The 22,716-nt window shown below is 42.7% G+C and overlaps 1 protein-coding gene across 5 annotated transcripts in view; it reads right to left on the minus strand.

Annotated features, from left to right (window-relative positions):
• LOC115148432 (peripheral-type benzodiazepine receptor-associated protein 1) overlaps positions 1–22,716 on the minus strand; it is a 178,548-nt gene that overhangs the window by 52,016 nt on the left and 103,816 nt on the right. For all 5 annotated transcript variants that reach the window (XM_029690321.1, XM_029690323.1, XM_029690322.1 and 2 more), the window contains 2 exons: positions 20,195–20,371; positions 15,140–15,340 (listed from right to left, as the gene is read on the minus strand). In XM_029690321.1, coding sequence (XP_029546181.1) covers positions 15,140–15,340; positions 20,195–20,371 — 378 coding nt within the window. The remainder of the gene's footprint in view (positions 1–15,139; positions 15,341–20,194; positions 20,372–22,716) is intronic.

Consider the following 22,716-nt stretch of genomic DNA (forward strand, 5'->3'; position numbering starts at 1 on the left):
ACCCAGACCGACAGAGGTGCAAAGCCCATCATTCAAATCTAAGGAAACCATGACTAAACAACTTTCTTTGGCTAACGGCTTGATTGAAAAGCGTTTCAGTGAATTAGATGAGAGCATCATTCCCCCTGTGTAGAGAGCTGTGTCAAACAAAGTGACTAAAAGAGAACATAGCCGAATAATAGCAGAACACAAATGTGTAAAATCAACCTAACTCCCAGCACCAACCAATTGACAGATAGACAGGGATTATAATACAGCTATCCTCCAGCCTTTCTCCCTTCCCAGTGGCCTGACTCCTCAACACAGTCATCTAATCCACAGGGAATCCCTCCAGCCTGAACCGTGACTCACATACCAATACTAGCAGACTGGATGTAACTCTTAATTATTCTTTAGAAAGGAGAGTCCCTCCTCTCCTTTTAATTGATATTCCTTTACGATTATAATACACTGCTTAGAGTTAGGCGATTCTTAAGAGTTAGGAGAAAGAGAGTACTTCTGAGCCCGTATCAACTAAGCAGAGTAGGAGTGCTGATCGAGTATCAGGTATCCCCTCATATTCATTATGAGAAGGGAAAACTGATGCTGGATCAGCACTCCTAATCTGAGACGCTTTATAAATACAGGCGCTGATGTATTAGTATTCTATTAGGATCCATATTAGCTACAGCCAAAGCTGCAGCTACTCTTCCTGGGTTCCACAAAAAATATAAAACATGACATAATACAATAGACAATTACAGCTGAAGGACAGAACTACATAAAAATGACATAATACAAAACATGAATAGACAGGTACAAAACTACATAAATTAGCTGTAGAAAAAAATTACAATACATAGAATGAATAGACAGGTACAGAACTACATACATTTAAAATAAGAATACAAACTTTTATATTTTTTTGCCTTAGCAGTCCATGCAACATGTTCTCATAATAACAGCCACACTGAAGTCATCCATTTTGTTACAGTTGCAAGTCCTGATCCTAATCTCTCAGAACCAGTTGTTCTGTAAACACTAACGAGAATCTCACAACATTAGAAACCACCCGTGTCCTTGGTTCTCCCGTTTGACATCAATACTATTCATAATAATAATAATTCATAGATGCTACCGAATGCAAGTGCAATGAAAATTACACTGGAAACACAATAATTCCTCCAGCTAAGGCTTCAACCACAGATTTCACCCTAGCAACCATGCCATTCAACTCATAAATGAACTACAGATGGAGTTCTCCCCGCTAAAGGCTTCACTTTAATCAATCACCTCAGCAACTGTGTTGGAGTTTCCTATATCTAAAGTTTCAATTGAATCCTTCACTTTACATATGTGGACTTTTTAGAGCTCCATCACTCCACTCCGTTCAATAAATTGAACAGATACATCATCAGATTGGGCTTCTATGAAGTCTATCACCCCTGCTCATAGCCATGAGCTACAGATAGAGTATCAATTTAATCCTTCAGCTTCATACGTGGACTTTTTAGAGATCCATCACTCCACTCCGTTCAATACACTTAAAGTCAGAAGGGTTTCACTTACATCCTTTGCCCTGTCTAGTGCATAGATATGAACTTAACCAAACATTTGCCGTGTTACAGTCTACCGCCCATAAAGATTTAACTGAGGTATCGTGCGTGGCCTTTGGACAAATTCATAAAATGAATAAAGTCCCTTTGATATCGAGTTTCCTACGGTTCTCTTATGGAGTTGTTTCCAATTTCCATTTCCCATTCGCCTCACCACACTCACACCCAGCAGCCTCAAACCAGTCCCACAAAAAATACGCATAGATTTTTATACACATCGATTAAACTAACATCAGTAAGCTGACCAGACAATCATATCATAAGGAGCAGTACGTCCTTACTCTACTCAGGCTTTGCTTACGATTGCTTTCTCTGAGCAAGCCCTGATATCCTGATGCTAAGGGCACATCTTGTCTTTAACTTGAACCCTAACACCAGATGTGCTCGGGAGGGAGATACTAAAGCTATTTAGGTCTTTGAAACTTCTACTTTTAAAAATCCACCTCTCTAAAAACAAGTCTCTCACCGTTGCCGCCTGCTATAGACCACCCTCTGCCCCCAGCTGTGCTTTGGACACCATATGTGAACTGATTGCCCCCCATCTATCTTCAGAGCTCGTGCTGCTAGGTGACCTAAACTGGGACATGCTTAACACCCCAGCCATCCTACAATCTAAGCTTGATGCCCTCAATCTCACACAAATTATCAATGAACCTACCAGGTACCACCCCATAGCCGTAAACACGGGCACCCTCATAGATAGCATCCTAACCAACTTGCCCTCTAAATACACCTCTGCTGTTTTCAACCAAGATCTCAGCGATCACTGATGCCTGCATCCGTAATGGGTCAGCGGTCAAACGACCTTAACTCATCACTGTCAAACGCTCCCTGAAACACTTCAGTGAGAAAGCCTTTCTAATCGACCTGGCCCGGGTATCCTGGAAGGATATTGACCTCATCCCGTCAGTAGAGGATGCCTGTTTTTTTTTTTTTAAATGCCTTCCTCACCATCTTAAATAAGCATGCCCCATTCAAGAAATGTAGAACCAGGAACAGATATAGCCCTTGGTTCTCTCCAGACCTGACTGCCCTTAACCAACACAAAAACATCCTGTGGCGTTCTGCATTAGCATCGAACAGCCCCCGTGATATGCAACTTTTCAGGGAAGTTAGAAACCAATATACACAGGCAGTTAGAAAAGCCAAGGCTAGCTTTTTCAAGCAGAAATTTGCTTCCTGCAACACAAACTCAAAAAAGTTCTGGGACACTGTAAAGTCCATGGAGAATAAGAACACCTCCTCCCAGCTGCCCACTGCAATGAAGATAGGAAACTCTGTCACCACCGATAAATCCACTATAATTGAGAATTTCAATAAGCATTTTTCTACGGCTGGTATTGCTTTCCACCTGGCTACCCCTACCGCGGTCAACAGCACTGGACCCCCAGCAGCTACTCGCCCAAGACTTCCCTATTTCTCCTTCTCCCAAATCCAGTCAGCTGATGTTCTGAAAGAGCTGCAAAATCTGGACCCCAACAAATCAGCCGGGCTAGACAATCTGGACCCTTTCTTTCTAAAATGATCAGCTGAAATTGTTGCAACCTACTAGCCTGTTCAACCTCTCTTTCGTGTCGTCTGAGATTGCCAAAGATTGGAAAGCAGCTGCGGTCATCCCCCCTCTTCAAAGGGGGGGGGGACACTCTTGACCCAAACTGCTACAGACCTATATCTATTTTACCCTGCCTTTCTAAGGTCTTCGAAAGCCAAGTCAACAAACAGATTACCGACCATTTCGAATCCCACTTCTCTGCTATGCAATCTGGTTTCAGAGCTGGTCATGGGTGCACCTCAGCCACGCTCAAGGTCCTAAACGATATCGTAACCGCCATCGACAAGAAACAATACTGTGCTGCTGTATTCATTGACCTGGCCAAGGCTTTCGACTCTGTCAATCACCACATCCTCATCGGCAGACTCAATAGCCTTGGTTTCTCAAATGATTGCCTCGCCTGGTTCACCAACTACTTCTCTGATAGAGTTCAATGTGTCAAATCTGATGGCCTGTTGTCCGGTCCTCTGGCAGTCTCTATGGGGGTGCCATAGGGTTCAATTCTATGGGTCAACACTTTTCTCTGTATACGTCAATGATGTCGCTCCTGCTGCTGGTGAGTCTCTGATCAACCTCTACGCAGACGACACCATTCTGTATACTTCTGGCCCTTCTTTGGACACTTTGTTAACAACCCTCCAGACGAGCTTCAATGCCATACAACTCTCCTTCCGTGGCCTCCAACTGATCTTAAATACAAGTAAAACTAAATGCATGCTCTTCAACCGATCGCTGCCTGCACCTGCCCGCCCGTCCAGCATCACTACTCTGGACGGTTCTGACTTAGAATATGTGGACAACTACAAATACCTAGGTGTCTGGTTAGACTGTAAACTCTCCTTCCAGACTCACATCAAACATCTCCAATCCAAAGTTAAATCTAGAATTGGCTTCCTATTTCGCAAAAAGCATCCTTCAATCATGCTGCCAAATATACCCTCGTAAAACTGACCATCCTACCGATCCTCGACTTCGGCGATGTCATTTACAAAATAGCCTCCAATACCCTACTCAATAAACTGGATGCAGTCTATCACAGTGCCATCCGTTTTGTCACCAAAGCCCCATATACTACCCACCACTGCGACCTGTACGCTCTCGTTGGCTGGCCCTCGCTTCATACTTGCCGCCAAACCTTCTGGCTCCAGGTCATCTACAAGACCCTGCTAGGTAAAGTCCCCCCTTATCTCCGCTCACTGGTCACCATAGCAGCACCCACCTGTAGCACGCGCTCCAGCAGGTATATCTCTCTGGTCACCCCCAAAGACAATTCCTCCTTTGGCCTTCCAGTTCTCTGCTGCCAATGACTGGAACGAACTACAAAAATCTCTAAAACTGGAAACACTTATCTCCCTCACTAGCGTTAAGCACCAGCTGTCAGAGCAGCTCACAGATCACTGCACCTGTACATAGCCCATCTAAAATTTAGCCCAAACAACTCCCTCTTCCCCTACTGTATATATTTATTTATTTCGCTCCTTTGCACCCCATTATTTCTATTTGTACTTTGCACTTTCTTCCACTACAAATCTACCATTCCAGTGTTTTACTTGCTACAGTGGGGGAAAAAAGTATTTGATCCCCTGCTGAATTTGTACGTTTGCCTAATTACAAAGAAATGATCAGTCTATAATTTTAATGGTAGGCTTATTTGAACAGTGAGAGACAGAATAACAACAAAAAAATCCAGAAAAACGCATGTCAAAAATGTTATAAAATTATTTGCATTTTAATGAAGGAAAAAAGTATTTGACCCCCTCCGCAAAACATGACTTAGTACTTGGTGGCAAAACCCTTGTTGGCAATCACAGAGGTCAGACGTTTCTTGTACTTGGCCACCAGGTTTGCACACATGTCAGGAGGGATTTTGTCCCACTCCTCTTTGCAGATCTTCTCCTAGTCATTAAGGTTTCGAGGCTGACGTTTGGCAACTCGAACCTTCAGCTCCCTCCACAGATTTTTTACGGGATTAAGGTCTGGAGACTGGCTAGGCCACTCCAGGACCTTAATGTGCTTCTTCTTGAGCCACTCCTTTGTTGCCTTGGCCGTGTGTTTTGGGTCATTGTCATGCTGGAATACCCATCCACGACCCATTTTCAATGCCCTGGCTGAGGGAAAGACGTTCTCACCCAAGATTTGACGGTACATGGCCCCGTCCATCGTCCCTTTGATGCGGTGAAGTTCTCCTGTCCCCTTAGCAGAAAAACACCCCCAAAGCATAATGTTTCCACCTCCATGTTTGACGGTGGAGATGGTGTTCTTGGGGTCATAGGCAGCATTCCTCCTCCTCCAAACACGGCAAGTTGAGTTGATGTCAAAGAGCTCCATTTTGGTCTCATCTGACCACAACACTTTCACCCAGTTGTCCTCTGAGTCATTCAGATGTTCATGGCAAACTTCAGACGGGCATGTATATGTATTCTTGAGCAGGGGGACCTTGCGGGCGCTGCAGGATTTCAGTCCTTCACGGCGTAGTGTGTTACCAATTGTTTTCTTGGTGACTATGGTCCCAGCTGCCTTGAGATCATTGACAAGATCCTCCCGTATAGTTCTGGGCTGATTCCTCACCACTCTCATGATCATTGCAACTCCACGAGGTGAGATCTTGCATGGAGCCCCAGGCCGAGGGATATTGACAGTTCTTTTGTGTTTCTTCCATTTGCGAATAATCGCACCAAATGTTGTCACCTTCTCACCAAGCTGCTTGGCGATGGTCTTGTAGCCCATTCCAGCCTTGTGTAGGTCTACAATCTTGTCCCTGACATCCTTGGAGAGCTCTTTGGTCTTGGCCATGGTGGAGAGTTTGGAATCTGATTGATTGATTGCTTCTGTGGACAGGTGTCTTTTTTACAGGTAACAAGCTGCGGTTAGGAGCACTCCCTTTAAGAGTGTGCTCCTAATCTCAGCTCGTTACCTGTATAAAAGACACCTGGGAGCCAGAAATCTTTCTGATTGAGAGGGGGTCAAATACTTATTTCCCTCATTAAAATGCAAATCAATTTATAACATTTCTGACATGCGTTTTTCTGGATATTTTTGTTGTTATTCTGTCTCTCACTGTTCAAATAAACCTACCATTAAAATTATAGACTGATCCTTTCTTTGTCAGTGGGCAAACGTACAAAAACAGCAGGGGATCAAGTACTTTCCCCCCCCCCACTGTATATTGTATTTACTTTGCCACCATGGCCTTTTTTGCCTTTACCTCCCTTATCTCACCTAATTTGCTCACATTGTATATAGACTTATTTTTCTACTGTATTATTGACTGTATGTTTGTTTTACTCCATGTGTAACTCTGTGTTGTTGTATGTGTCGAACTGCTTTGCTTTATCTTGGCCAGGTCGCAATTGTAAATGAGAACTTGTTCTCAACTTGCCTACCTGGTTAAATAAAGGTGAAATAAAACATAAATAAATAAAAAGGTCAGAGGCGTTGTGCTGTGATGCGAGGTTTTATTAGTTTTTTAAAGCTACTTTTGCTGCTTGCTTGAGTGATTTGAGATGGCAAGGAGTTCTATGCTATCATGGCTCTATATATTGCTGTGCGTTGCCTTGAATTCATTTTGGCTTTAGGGACAATGAAGAGACCTTTAGTTGCATGCCTTGTGGAATATGAATGTCTGTCAGAGCTGTAAGTAAGTTGACTGAATAGACAGTTTGGAGTTTTTAACACATTCCTATTTCTAACAAAAATGAGAAGTGAAGGCAGACCATCTCTACTCTACTTTGAGCCATGAAAGATCAACATGCATTTTGTTGACATTAGCTCTCTTGGATAATTTTTAGGGCAATATGTTCTGTTCTGTTGTGAGCCAGCTGTAGCTTTTTTATATCTTTCTTTGCAGCACCTGAACATATTGCCGGGCAGTAGTCAAGATATGATAAAACCTGTAGGACTTGTTTAGTCAGTTGTGGCATTAAGAATGCTGTTTTTGTGTTGTATTGTTTCTGTTTGTTAATGTCAGTTTGGGTTGGATTGATTTCTTACTTTAATATTTTGAATGAACCAAACGTTACTGATGAATTAATTATGAATGATGAATAAGCTAAATCATGCGTATGTAACGTGTCTGTAAGCAGTATATAAGATATCTAACAGGACTGCCCCGATAGAGCTCCTGACAGGCATGTAATATGGTGCATCAAGTTTGTTGGAACCTCTCCAGTTAACTATTAATAAACAATGACTCTTTTAAGATTTACTTCGAGTGTCCCTGTGTAGAATTTCCATGACAGATTATGGTCTATAATATCAAAGGCTGCACTGAAATCTAAGAGTACAGCTCCCACCATCTTCTTATTATCAATTGTTTTCAGCCAATCATAGAGTCGTTTGTGTCAGTGCAGTACAAGTAGAATGCCCTTCTATATAGGCATGCTGAAAGTCCGTTGTTAATTTGTTCATAGAGAAATAACAGCTGTGGCTGGAGAGGGGAACTAAGTGTGGGGAAGTGGCTCTGGATCTGGATGACATTAGTGTCTTCTCCTTGTCACCCTAGCTTCAGCGGGTTAAGAGTCAGGAATCAGGTATCTAATTTTAGAGCCACACCTACTTATCTAATCCTGTAGAACTAGGCTAGTGCAGACAAGGCTATGACCGAGTAACAGGATCAAAGTAAGGACCAGCCAGCGCCATGTGAAGAGAAAACTCTCTCTGAAGTGACTGCTTATATCTCTATGAAGAGACCGCTCAGTGTTGCTAGCCATTTGAGACCACGTAATATACTTGTACACATGAGCACTCACACACTTACAACATAGAACACGAGCCAGGGAAAATAACTATATTATTATTATTATTATTATTAAGGTTACTATGAGCAAAAAAAATGATTCATGAGACATCAGGAGTGGAATAGAATACCTAAAATAGAACCGTAGAATAGAATACTGTCCGACTGTCAGTACACCTAAGCCCAGTCCATTGTTCTAGGGAAGTGAGGGAGTGAAAGCGGTCGGTCCCCTGAGCTCAGATAGGCATGTATAAGGAGGGAATTTGAGTGTTTGCCCACAATGCTGAGGTTCAGAGATCAGAGCCAAAGATTATCAGAGTTCAGGCAGTGTGGCATGCAGGTCAGATAGTATTTGAGGGGAAGACACAGAGAGAGACGATGTTGCATAATGCCTAATGTGTTGAGTGAGCTATGTGATATATACAGAACAAAAATATAAACGCAACATGTAAAGTGTTGCTCCCATGTTTCATTAGCTGAAATAAAACATGCCAGGAACTTTCCATATGCACAAAAAGCATATTTCTCAACATTTTTGTGTAGAAATTTGTTTACATCCTTGTTAGTAAGCATTTCTCCTTGTATTTGGGACCAAAAAAAACACCACTCTAAAATGTGCAGTTTTGTCACACAATCCAATGCTAAAGATGTCTTAAGTTTTGAGGTAGCGTTCAATTGGCATGCTGGCTGGAGGAATGTTCACCAGAGCTGTTGCCAGAGAAATGCTATTTTCTCTACCATAAGCCTAGGCTAGTGTTGTTTTAGAGAATTTGGCAGTACGTCCAACCGGCCTCAGGAGCGGAATAGACCACAGACCTCGTGTAACCATGCCAGCCCAAGACCTCCACATCCGGCTTCTTCACCTGCGGGATCGTCTGAGACCAGCCACCCAGACAGCTGATGAAACTGAGAAGTATTTCTGTCTGTAATAAAGCCCTTTTGTGGGGAAAAACGTATTCTGATTGGCTGGGCCTGGCTCCCCAGTGGATGGCCCTGGCTCCCCATTGGGTGGGCCTCTGCTCTCCCAGGCCCACCCATGGATGCGATTTTGTCACTAAACTGTAGTAACTTGTCAGCCAACAGGCAGTGTTATGCTTTGCTGTGTTTAACCCGTATAGTGCTGTTTCTGTGTATAAACAGACAAGTCCCATGCTGATATTGAATCCAAATACTAATTGAGTGTATGTAAACTTCTGACCCACTGGGAATGTGATGAAGGAAATAAAAGCTGAAATAATTCATTCTCTCAACTATTATTCTGACATTTCACATTCTTGAAATAAAGTGGTGATCCTAACTGACCTCAGACAGGCCATTTTTACTAGGATTAAATGTCAGGAATTGTGAAATACTGAGTTTAAATGTATTCGGCTAAGGTGTATGTAACCGTTCCAACTTCAACTGTAGGTAGAGGTAAAAGTGACTAGGCAATCAGGATAGATAATAAACAGAACAACAGTATCGTGTGTGAAGTGTGTGAAAGTGGGTCTATTTGCGAGTGCGTGTGTGTGGCGTCAATATACATGTGTGTTTTTTGTCCGTGTGAGCGTAGTGTGTGTGTGTGTGTGTGTTAGTGTAGTATGTGTGAGTGTAAGTGTTAGTGTAGTATGTATGAGTGTGTGGGTACAGTCTAGTGAGTGTGCATAGAGCCAGTGCAAGAGAGTCAGTGAAATAAAAATAATAACATTGTTTTTATAATTATAAAGGGGGTCAATGTTAATTGTCAGGGTAGCCATTTGATTAACTGTTCAGCAGTCTTATGGCTTGGGGGTAAAAGCTTTTCATGAGCCTTTTGGTCCCAGACTTGCCGCTCCAGTAACGCTTGCCATGCGGTAGCAGAGAGAACAGTCTATGGACTTAGGTGGCTGGAGTCTTTGACCATTTTTAGGGCCTTCCTCTGACACTGCCTGGTATAGAGGTCCTGGATGGCAGAGAGTTCGGACCCAGTGATGTACTGGCCGGTACACACTACCCTCTGTAGCGCCTTGCAGTTGCCGAGCAATTTCCATACCAAGCAGTGATGCTGCCAGTCAAAATGCTCTCAATGGTGCAGCTGTAGAACCTTTTGAGGATCTGAGGGCCCATTCCAAATCTTTTCAGCCTCCTGAGGGGGAAGAGGCGTTGCTGTGCCCTCTTCCCGACTGTGTTGGTGTGTTTGGGCCATGATAGGTCCTTAGTGAACGTGGACATCGAGGAACTTGAAGCGCTCAACCCGCTCCACTAAACCAATCACTCAAAATGTCAGAACATGCACATTGACATGGCATTGTTCATGGAATCGTTGTGCAACATTATGCAATGTAACTTGTTAGTCAATTATGGGTATGGCTGGCTTCTTTTCAATTACAGTAACTACTTAGTAACTACTCATCTGTAACGGCTTGCGGCAGCAAAGAAAAGTACTTCTGCAGGGCATGTGGCAGAAGCAATGTTATTTTTGTTGGTTTTTAGTGTAATACATTGTTTCATTTATTTGTTTTTATCCGGACTTTGTACTTTATTTACACAGCAAGGAAAGAGAGGAGACGACAGATCAGCTAGATCCATAGGACAGAAAGTGGCGGACCTGACGGTTAGTGTGGAGTCGGCAGCACTACTACTAGACAAAACTCCCCCAGTACGTTTCAGTTGTATTTGATCATTGTTTGGTGGTAAGCAAGTGGGAAGTCTTTCCATTATGACCACACCATGACTGTTGTGTCCACTCCTGAGGCTTTGTTACCCCCAAAAACACAAGCTTCAATCATAGATCACAGCAGTGATACTAGTCTGCAGTCTATTCTGACATCACGTCCGTGCCTCGATAAAAGTCAATTAGATGAGGCTTGTGAAGTTGTAATAATAGGCTGTGAACCATGAATTCCGCCTAACTCTGTGTCCAGCCACATGAAGCCACAGGAGTGGTCCATGATTACACAACAAACACCTGGCCTTGGCAACCATCTCTGGACCACACATACACTACTTTACCTGACACAGCACAAGGCATAGCCTGAGGTTATCAAACCAGTAGTTTATTAACTATAAACCAACTGCACAAAAAGCCTAGTTCATATCTACTGAGCGGGTAAACTATACAATATGCCTACTAGCAGTAGCCTGGATCCGTGCTTCCTAAAGCATGACGTGCACTATGCCTACACACATACGACATGGACAATGCAACACAAGGCCTAGTCCATGGCTAAACGGACAGCCTATAAAACGTCACACAAGGCCTGATTCATACTTGGACTACAGCATACTAAAGCGCATCGACCTAAAGCATGGCTCATGCTTTCAATAGCACATGCCCACTACACTAGGTTTATTGAATGGATACTGAGGGACAGTAGAGCAGGTCCATGCTTACTAAGGCACACACTGTTCAACCTACACATACTATAGCTCCATTCTTACTAAAGCACCATACACATCCTATAGGTGTAGTCCATCCATACAGTAAGCCAGGTCAATGCTTACTGCAGTAGTGTCAAAAGAACCCATTCAGTCAGCCCTGGTTCAGGATGCCAGAAGAACATTGGTAACTAATAAAGCATATACTATGCATAAAACTACACATATACTACAGACAGTCCTGTTTGTATGTCCCATAAATAAATAATCAGATCTATGCAGAAACAGTGCCTTTTCTTTATTTTCCTTGATATTCACCCGTTGAAGTGTCCTGAGGTGAGGAATGTTTTTACTTGATTTTCAAGTCCCTCAGTTGAGCACCTGGGCTGAAGAATGTTTGGGTACACTTTCTTTACACAAAATATATGTTTAGTCTATGCATACTATGGGTAGAGTATGGAAGGCCAGGTCCATGCTACTGTACATGGACATACTGTACACACTAAATATACCATAGATTTATACTCTAGTTTAAGGTACACTAGGCCAGGTCCATGCTTACAGCAGCAGTGTCACATCCCATTCAGTCAGCAGAGCCCTGGGCCTGGATAGGATGCAATAAGCACATTGGTGTAATCCCTGTGGAGGACTACTGAAACAGGTAACTGGATCACTTCTTTTTAAAAGCACCTTAAATGGATTGGATTGGCCTGGCTGCTGGTTTGGTTTTCTGTTTTAATACAGCTACGTATCATCATCGATGCCATACTGATATCATAATGCTGCTTTGTCCACAATCCTGGCCAGGCGGTCACTAATTCATGGACGATATGCTGCTGGCTGCTGTCTAAATTCCCACATCTGGGATCTGAAATATCTGACTGACCGTTCCAAAACAGGTTTAAGAGAAAGGCGTCACTGTGACTCCACAAGTAGGCCTCGGCCATGGGATTTTTAGTGAAATGCATATTGAAACGCAACAGCGATATTAGATCTGCAGAAGAAATCCACTTAGTTGGGACTCATCATGTGCAATAACAACATAGAGAACACGTAACGCTAACAGAGCAGCCAAGCTGAAGCTACAGGCAGCGGGCTATGGTAATCTTCTCCTCTGATGACATTTTCACTTGCCTGTTTCAAAGACTTATCATATCTAGATTTCTTAACTATATTGCACTTTGATGATTATTCTGCAAAGTGCTAGATTCGTCTGATTATTTCTCCTGAAACTGTCCTGTCTAGCTTAGAGTCCTACAGTACCTAGGGGGTATACTACAAGGTTAACCACAAACACAGAGTTACTGGGACATAAAGACACCAACACACACCCTCACACACCCCCACCAAATACAACCTACCCCTCTCCAGTGATCTGTGGCAACGTCAAGGCTATCCCCGGCCCCCAATTATCCAGAGCAGGGGCAAGGCAGGGCGAGGCGGGTGATCGGCTAGGAAAGTGTTTGGTAGGAGAGTCGGCTGGAGTCTTAACGTTACCTACCATCCAAAACCCTCTCACTGCTACCACGGCAACAGAGAGGATTACTGGACTGTACCATTCTGTTGTTGAAGGGGATTAGAGTGGACAGCCACACAACATGGCCTCTTTCTGTGGTGAGCGTGCATGTGTGTGTCACTCTGTGTGCATGTGTGTGTCACACAAATGACAGATTACCAGAACCAGCATTCCCATCTAAACTGCAAAGAGCAAAGTGAATTTTGACTCTAACTTTATGTTGTCATACAATACATAGATAAATAAGATAATTAATGTCTTGAAATGCATGTCTTAAGATGTTTTTCTTTTTAAACCAAAGTTTTTTATTAATTTACATATTTACATTTTATTAAATTGAGTCTGCAACCAAAATGTGAACATTTCATGACATCTGGTTTATCCTGCCGTCACATCTGGGTGTAGTGTAGTGAGTGAGAGGAAATGAACTATTTCTAAGAACTCTTTAGTCATCAGTGTTGCAGAGAGAGCAGAGGGAGCGTGTGACTTGTGTCTCTAAATCAGGCCCAAGTTCAAGACAGGGAATCATCTCATTACGTCCCCTGGCAGTCAGGCAGATTACTGTAGTCAGCTCTATCAGCATAACCCTGAGAGTACAGCACAGCACAGCACAGCACAGCTCAGAGAGCTATTATATCTATCCATCCACCCCTCGTAATGAAAAGACATGACCCGGTCCGTGTCAGTCAGTCAGCTTCAGCCTAATCTCAAACTTGGCCCTAAACATGCTGCGTCACGTCACCGCACACTCAGCCTCGCGCTGTGCTGCCTTTTGGGAAATGCTGCAGCACTGTACTCATTCCACAGCAGCTGGATGGTTTAAACCTCAACATCTGGACGGAAGCACACTGGAAGCAAAATGTGGTGTTTGGAGATAAATAGTACTTAGATTGGCAGTTACATCTGGGTGGGTACTTGTAGGATATACATATTGCTTGTGCTATTTTTTCCTCAACACGGGGGTCCTTTAGGGGTGCGTGCTTAGTCCCCTCCTGTACTCCCTGGCACGACTCCAACACCATCATTAAGTTTGCTGATGACACAACGGTGGTAGGCCTGATCACCGACAACGATGAGACAGCCTATAGGGAGGTCAGAGACCTGACCTTCTACCCCCAAACCATAAGACAGCTGAACAATTAATCAAATGGCCACCTGGACTATTTGTATTGACCCCCCCACCCCTTTGTTTTTACACTGCTGCTACTTGCTGTTTATTATCTATGCATAGTCACTTTACCCCTACCTACATTAACAAATTACCTCGACAAACCTGTACCCTCACACATTGACTCAGTACCGTTACCCCCTGTATATAGCGCCATTATTGTTATTTTATTGTGGTCCTTTTTTATTTATTTGAATATTTAGTAAATATTTTCTTTACTCTATTTTCTTATACTCTTTACTCTTAAAACTTAATTGTTTGTTAAGGGCTTATAAGTAAACATTTCACGGTAAGGTCTACACCTGTGGTATTCGGCGCATGTGACAAATACTATTTGATTTGTACTAATGTTTTTATAAGATCCTAATGACTAATATAAGGTGGGAATATACCATTTTAAATATTTCTAATAATTTTATTATTTGCTTTAGCCTGCTTGAAGTGCCAGCAGAGATATTAGAAAAGGAGGAGATAAGAATCCCAGTGGGAAATTAATGGAGAAAAGTATTACGCTGTGCCCAGCAGACTGTCCACCAGTCGCCTTTGCGTTGTCATGCTGCGTCACGCGGTTGATAAGCTAATCGTCACGCAATCCCTTCTAAAAGTCAGGGTGAGTCGAGAAGTCGGCATATTTTCCTCAAAAGTACGTAATGTCACAACTTTAAAGCTATGCGATAATACAGAGAACATGTTAATTACCTCAAATCCTGGAAAAGATTTGTAATGTTGAGTTTCTTGTTCAATTTGTGCTCATGTTTTGATTTTGTGCTAGCGCCCAATTGACTCCCATTGATGCCTTGAAGGAGAGATCTCATTGTCAGAGTGTACCCAAAATGCACTGCGTGGGCCATTGACAACGCACGGGCAAAGTACACAATGGGCATTAATATGATTCCAATGGAGTTTCCCATCTCCTCAAAAGTATCTCTGGTGCCAGGTGGGTATGGTTTGTACATTTAAGAGTTTTCTATTGGTTACATCGCAACAGGCAAGTTCAATCAGGTACAGCTAAAGCATTCAAAATTATTTTGAAACGTTTTTGAACCCAGGTCCGTTGCTTTCAGGTTTCTTTCTAACAGGGCAAAAGGTCTTCCGTTCCTATACCGCTCTGATGTAGTGCTCTTTACCATCAACAGGGGGAAGTGTTGGAGCCATGCACGAATGACTGTTAGTCGCTTTAGATAAAAGCGTCTGCTAAATGGTATTTATTATATTATTAAATAGTTCCAGTCCTTACATTCTCTTTCCTCTTCTCCTCAGGTGTGCAGGGCCTGTCGTGGCCGTTGTGCTCCCTGCAGGAGGTTCCTTTAGAGAAGGTCTCCTTAGAGGTGACTCTGGAGGAGGAGACTGACAGTTGCCTCTGGAGCCTCAGCACCTCCTTCTGGGACTCCCTCAGCAGCCTCTCAAACTCCACCACGCCCGACGGGACAGGGCAGCCCTGCAACACACACACACACACACGTCAAAGATATGTGAAACAATTCCTTGTAATGCTTGAGGACTTTTCCGCTCAGGCTGGGAAAACAATGTCTCTCTCCCTCTTGTCTTAGTCACATTATTATAAAGTGATGCATCAGGCTCTGGTGGGGTTAAACACCGGTGAACATACTGACACTCCCATCATCATCCTCAGTATTATCATCACAAGGGGCACACTTAGTGACTTCGAGGCCCCATGCAGCGGCCAGTCTGAGCACCCCCACACATATTTTGTATGGGTTTTAGAGTAACGATATGTAATTTAACTGTATAAATGTATTACTTTTTAATGTGCCATGAACACAACCATTCATGATGTTTTCATCTGAATGACACACAAATCACTACAAAAAGTAGGCTACCTTCGCACGTTCATCCAAAAATAATTCCAGCATCCTAACAGTGCAATGTGCACCTGCCAACTTTCTTTCAATTCGTAAGTGGCTGAAACTATCTCACCGGAGAAAGCATCCATGCGAGGGAAACAGCGCCCCTCTGTCTTACTATATGTAGCCCATATATCTGATACTGTCTGGCCAAAAAGAATATGACATGCCATACTCTTTTTGCCAGACAGCATGAGATACATGGGCTAAACATACATCTCCTCTGCTTCGACAAGATGGCAGTATTATCAGCAGCCCCTGTCTTTTTACTAAAGAACTGTTAACTTAGGTAAAGGTTAACTTCAGTTAAAATAAAAATGTATTTTCTCTGCCCCACTCTGAAAGTGCCTCATTGCTGTAGCTTAATTTCAATGAAAGTCACATTTGCAATCATATTGCGTGAAACAATGCACGTGGAATAGTCCATTATTATTAACCAGTCTGTGGGTGATTAATGACACTTGTTTCTACTATTATGAGAAAAAAATGGATTATTTTAACATTGATATGAAAAATATGTATGGAAATAAATTATTGATCTATGATGAATTATTACTTGGCTGTATGGATTCATTCACTTTTTTTGAGGCCTTTTCTGTCAACAATGTGGCCTTACTAACCTGGGCACAGTGGCCAGGCAAAAAAACCCTCCCAGCAGCCCACTATAGCGGGTTGTTTGTCGGGGGGGTGGGGGGTTGGGGGGCCTCGAGTGGAGCATGGGGGGACCTCAAGTGGAGACGCCATGAGAGATATTTAAAATACTATTCAAAGAGATAAGGTTTCAGATGTTTTAGAAAGATGGGCAGGGGCTCCGCTTTCCTGACTTTAGGGGGAAGCTTGTTCCACCATTGGGGTGGCAGTACAGAGAAGAGCTTTGACTGGGCTGAGCGGGAGCTGCCCTCCCGTAGGGGTGGGAGGGCCAAGAGACCAGAGGTGGCGGAACGGAGTGCTAGGATTTGGCTAAGGTGTATGTAAACTTCCGACTTCAAATGTATGTCTTTATAAAATTATTCCTCAAAATATGCCACATTTTCATTACCTGAGAACAAACTAGCAAACCCCTTCTCCCACTCCTTAAGTACCCACAGTTGAAGTCAGAAGTTTACATACACTTAGGTTGGAGTCATTTAAACTCGTTTTTTAACCACTCCACAAATTTCTTGTTGACAAACTATTGTTTTGTCAAGGTGTATGAAAAACTTCTGACTTCAACTGTATCTAATATCAGAGTTCAGCCCCCCCTGCTCTTCCCTGACTTCCATTGGAATTTTCTTATGTCGTTTTGGTCCTAACTTGTTTTTTTGGCTCCAAAACTGGATTTCTTGTCTGTGTCTCCTCAAGGTGTAATAACTGCCCTCTCTGATATCTCTGTTTAAATAGGCACAATCTTTTACCAAAAACATGCTGTTTTTTTCTTAAATTCATTCCTACACTGTTCTCTTATATTCCTATCTTTACACTGTAAAAATAAGTACTTAGCCTAACGCATTACTGACCATAGATCCCTTAACTCATCATTCCAATAAGGCGTGTTCGGCTTGTAAACTTTCCTGGACGGGGCTGTATTCTTTATTCACATTTTTTCCCATTTCGGAACATATAATATCACAAAAATGTTCATACCCCACATCTAAATCAAATGTTTCTTGGCATCTTTGAAGAGTTTCGATGAGTTAATCCAGAGCTTTACATGCCATTTCAGAACATAGAAAGTCATTTGGCACATTTCATTTCTTACATTTAGGCCTATGCGGGATATGTATATTTTGCCCCGAGTGATGCACAGCAGTACCTGGTTGAGAAAGTTTGTGGCCTACAGAAAAGATCATAAATAAAAGAGAATGATCAGGAAGTCTACTTTTTTCTCCAATTAAGTCAAAACATTTGCATTCTTCAACCATCTGTGTAGGAGATAACACCTTCAATTCCAAACAAGTTTCTAGACAGTCGTGGAGGGTAACTATATAGTCCACCACAGCTTTTCCTTTGCCAGATATGGATGTAAAGTTATCGCTTAAGGGGCATATCCTTCCATTAATGACATTTTAGAGTCCCGAAGGAATTCGAATAGGGTTTCCCCATGATGATTAACAAAGTCATCCAAACCAACACGTGATGGAATATCATCAATATCATTTATATAGTCATCTAACCTCCCAATTCGACTGTTAAGATCCCCACATATGTAAATAGCATCTGCTTCTGTATATAGGTATACTTGACTTAACAAATGACTATAGATGGAGGATGCATATCTACCCCTTGTGGACTGTTCAGGTGGCAAATAGCATGAAATAGCATGAAAACAAAACAATAATCTGACTCCCTATGTTCCAAGCGCAAACCAATAATTCCTTCTATGGCTTTATCGATAATTTAAATTTTATATGCTTTCATTATATCAGACTTTACACATATTCCCACTCCCCCAGAATCCCTGGGGGCTTTCATGTGAGTGTTTCTGCTGTGACCATACCATATATATCCTTCAATATCAACAGTTTCTTGCCGACGCAAATGCTTTTCATTTATTGAGATAATGTCTGGGTTTAAGGATTTTAGTACCATTATTCGTAATGTGTTGTTCAATGTAGACCATCCGTTAACATTCCAATGTGCTATTGAAATCGAATCTTGTCGGGGATGGGAAGCCCCTCAGTATGTAGTAGGTCTGTCCACCCCCATGTCCTTGTCCGTGTTGTCCCTCTGGTTGTTCTCGTTTCATGACCCGTCCGCTTCCCATGACAAAACGATCCTTTCCTCCTGGCATTTCTCTCAGCAGTGTCTTGAAGTTCAGTTCTATAAGGCGATCGTGCGGGACTTGGCTGATCGAAGGAAGACTTCAGGATGGTCTCGCAGCTTTTGTTTTTTCCGTAACAGAGCCACTTTCTCCTTTACGGACCGACACTCCAACTTCACAACCCCGGGATCTTTCCCTCTCAACTGCAATCACCTCTGTTTCGAAGCCTAGGCCTACCGATATCAACTGGTTCACTTTGGAGATTAGATCCTCGTTTTCATCAGCTGGCAGACATGCCACTATGATAGACACGTCTGGGTGGAACTTTGTTATGGCAGTGCCTACTCTCACAGATTCTAGGAATTCTACACGGGACTCCAGACGTCCAACTTCAAGAGCTATGTGGTCTTGTAGCTGCTTGTTATTATTCTCCAGTTGAGTCAGCAGAGCTGTATGATTATCCTAAATGGCTTTCTCCTAAGATGCACGTCAGCTGTCAACTTTACTACTCATTCCTTTTTCAATACTCAGCTTCATTTCTTCCATCTTTTTTTCCATTTTATCTCTGTCATGAGATTAGCAATGCTATTGGCACTTTCTTTCTTTGATAAATTCAGCTCCATGCTTTTCTCACCACTGTGTAGATTTCTACCGGTGTCCATATGTTTCTGTTATTGCTGTTCAAGGTAACGTTAGATAGCCAACTAATGTAATGTTATAGCTAGGCTAGCCAGATTACTCGCCAAACAATCCCTGACAAGTCTGTCTATTGACTGTATTTCACCCTCACGGGATTCAAACTTCAGCTGCCTCCATTTACGATCCGATCGCTATGTTTTAAACTTTGAAAACTTTTAAATTAAAAAAGTTTGAAATAGTTTGGTCCCATACAGAAGCAGCTGCGTTTTTCACCGTGTGCACTGGAAGTCCAGATAAGTTGCAGGGGTTTGATGGCACAAGCGGGGAGCCCAGCCAAAAGAGAGTTGCAGTAGTCTAGACGGGAGATGACAAGTGTCTGGATTAGGACATACACCACTTCCTTTGTGAGGAAAGGTCATACTCTACGGATGTTGTAGATGTGAGGCCTGAAGCAATTGCCTTTTGTCTAATGGTAAGTCCGCCACTGATCATCACCATCAACTCAGTCCACAGCTCATCCTGGGATTCCCTCAGTAGTAGTACTCCCAGCAGATATTCAGACCAAGAAAATTAGCTCTTTGTCACAGACGGGCATAGAGAGGAGTAATTTAAATCAGGCCATGAGGAGAGGGTGGTCTCTCTATCTACACATCTGTAACAGTACAGCTCAGTCACTAGTTCAGGCTTAGAGGGTTATCAAGAGCAGTGACCAACCAGACCAGCAGAGGGCAAACCTGAGGCATTTTAGTCCTTTGATGAGATTAGTGAATAGGACTGAGTACAATGGATGATACAGAGAGCCTTTAGTGGGCAGACTGCTAGTGTTAGATAATAGGTTATTACTGAAATGTTCAGTGTGTCATGAGATTAGCATTTGCAAGCCAAGGTGATTTTTACATCAGTGATTCTGCACAGTCAGACTGCAAAGTAGTCGATCTCAAACACAAACATTAGATTGGTATTGAAAGAGTGTTCTGCACCTGAATTGGGTATAGAAGTACAGATACTAGAATGGGTAATCTGATTCTATTTCTATGGTGTGGAGTACCTTGGCTGTGCCCAGACGGGTCTCCAGCTGCCTACACTCCTGCTGCAGGGCGGCAATCTCCTTGTCCTTGTAGAGCAATGTATCTGCATGCTGTGCCAGGTCACGGGCTCTCTGACGGGCAAACGCCCTCTTGTACTGCTCCACCGCCCCCGGCCGCACCGGAGCTGGGGCGTTCACCTGGACAGAGGGGAGGGGTTAGAGGTTAAGGGTCAACACAAAGCAGATGGGAAATGGAATTGTAAGAAGGACTTTTCATCACAAACATATACTTATACCCCTTGACCCTCTCAGAAAGGATTGCTTTTCACCTGTCTATTCGCTGGAGGCAAGTCGTTCAAGGTTCCAACTCTCACTCACAAAACAATCTTAATCACAATAAGAAAATTGTCCACATTCTGTCCGTGTGAGCAGCAGTTAAGCGAGCCAAGCCTAACTGGCATTTCAAAGTGTTTTAAATATCAAAGACAGTCTATAAATAATATTATATATAAATCAGCCCTGTCCAATTGTTATGAATGTCACACCCTGATCTGTTTCACCTGTCCTTGTGATTGTCTCCACCCCCTCCAGGTGTCGCTTATCTTCCCTGGTGTATTTATCCCTGTGTTTCCTGTCTCTCTGTGCCAGTTCGTCTTGTATGTTCAAGTCATCCAGCGTGTTTTCCCGTACTCCTGCTTCTATTCTCTTTTTGCTAGTCCTCCCGGTTTTGACCCTTGCATGTTTTCTGGACTCCGTACCCGCCTGCCTGACCATTCTGCATGCCCTGACCTCGAGCCCGCCTGCCACTCTGTACCTCCTGGACTCTGAACTGGTTTTGACCTTTTGCATGTCCATGACCATTCTCTTGCCTACCCCTTTTGGAATGATTTAATAAATATCAAAGACTCAAACCATCTGCCTCCCGTGTCTGCATCTGGGTCTCGCCTTGTGCCCTTATAATGAAGTCAAATATAATAGCTGAAGAACTAGCTTTGTCACTCTTAAAGGTCCCTCTCATTTTTCATTGATTGAGGCTTTATTTGTATTGTTTTTGCTGTCTATGGGAAAGGCGAAAGAGGGGGAGAAGAAAAGGGAGAGAGAGGGAGGGTGAGAGGGATAGAGAGGGATACAGAAAGGGTCTTTCTCTCTCAGGCTGGTGAACAGGTGCTGTGTGGAATACTGAGGTAGCCAATGGGCTGCGGGCCTGGTGGCCTGTGTACAAACAGGTGGTTGTACAGGTGGCACACTGGACTAAAGTGGTAGAGGGGGATGGGGGAGTTACTCGTCTGGGCAGGGGGAATCTCTTCCTCTGAATACTATAGTCCCTGTTTTCTTTGGTTCTGAGTGAATATTCATACAGTCCAGACAAAGTATACAAGACAGCTGTGTAGTTTTACAAGTGCAGAATGGTACAAATCTTAGCTCTCATCACACAGGAATGACCTGGGGTCGGTTTCCCAAAAGCAACTTAAGGCTAAGTTAATCGTTCAAACTTTTGTTGGAGCATCGTTAAACCTCTGATCTGTTTCCAAAAACCATCATTGTTAACGTTGCACTTGAAAACCCTCGTAATCTAACGCCTGCCTCAGACCACACAATTCTTCAAGCTCTGTCAAGTTGGTTGTTGATAATTTCTTTTCATGTCTTGCCATAGCTTTTCAAGCAGATTTAAGTCCAAACTGTAACTAGGCCACTCAGGAACATTTAATGTCATCTTGGTAAGACACTCCGGAGTATACTTGGCCTTGTGTTTGAGATTATTGTCCTGCTGAAAGGTGAATTGGTCTCGCAGTGTCTGTTGGAAAGAACCAGGATTTTGCCTGTGCTTAGTTTTACTCCATTTATTTTTATGCTTAAAAAACTCCCTAGTCCTTGCCGATGACAAGCATACCCATAACATGATTAAGCCACTACCATGTTTGAAAATATTAAGAGTGGTACTCAGTGATGTGTTGTGTTTGCCGAAACATAGAGCTTTGTATTCAGGACATAAAGTTAATTTCTTTGCCACATTTTTTTCCGTTTTACTTTAGTGTCTTATTGCAAACAGGATGCATGTTTTGGAATATGCTTTATTCTGTACAGGCTTCCTTCTTTTCACTTTGTCATTTATGTTAGTATTATTACAATGTTGTTGATCCATCCTCAGTTTCTCCTATCACAGCCAATAAACTCAAACTGTTTTAAAGTCACCATTGGCCTCATGGTGAAATCCGTGAGTGGTTTCATTCCTCTGCGGCAAATAAGATAGGAAGAACACCTGTATCTTTGTTGTGACTGGGTGTATTGATACACCATGCAAAGTTTAATTAATAACTTCACTATGCTGAAAGGGATTGTTTTTACCCATCAACCAATATGTGACCTGTTTCAAGTAGCTAGGCATATGTCGCATGTCAATACTTCTCATGAGAGGATTTTGAACTTATTATTTTATACATTTTTTATTTATCAAAATGCGTATTTTGGGCATAAATGCTTTTTGGCACATGTGAACTTTCATGTGCCTTAATAACAAACGTGTATGCAATCTGTAAATACAA

Source organism: Salmo trutta, chromosome 15 (genome assembly GCF_901001165.1).
Source record: "Salmo trutta chromosome 15, fSalTru1.1, whole genome shotgun sequence".
NCBI lineage: Eukaryota > Metazoa > Chordata > Actinopteri > Salmoniformes > Salmonidae > Salmo > Salmo trutta.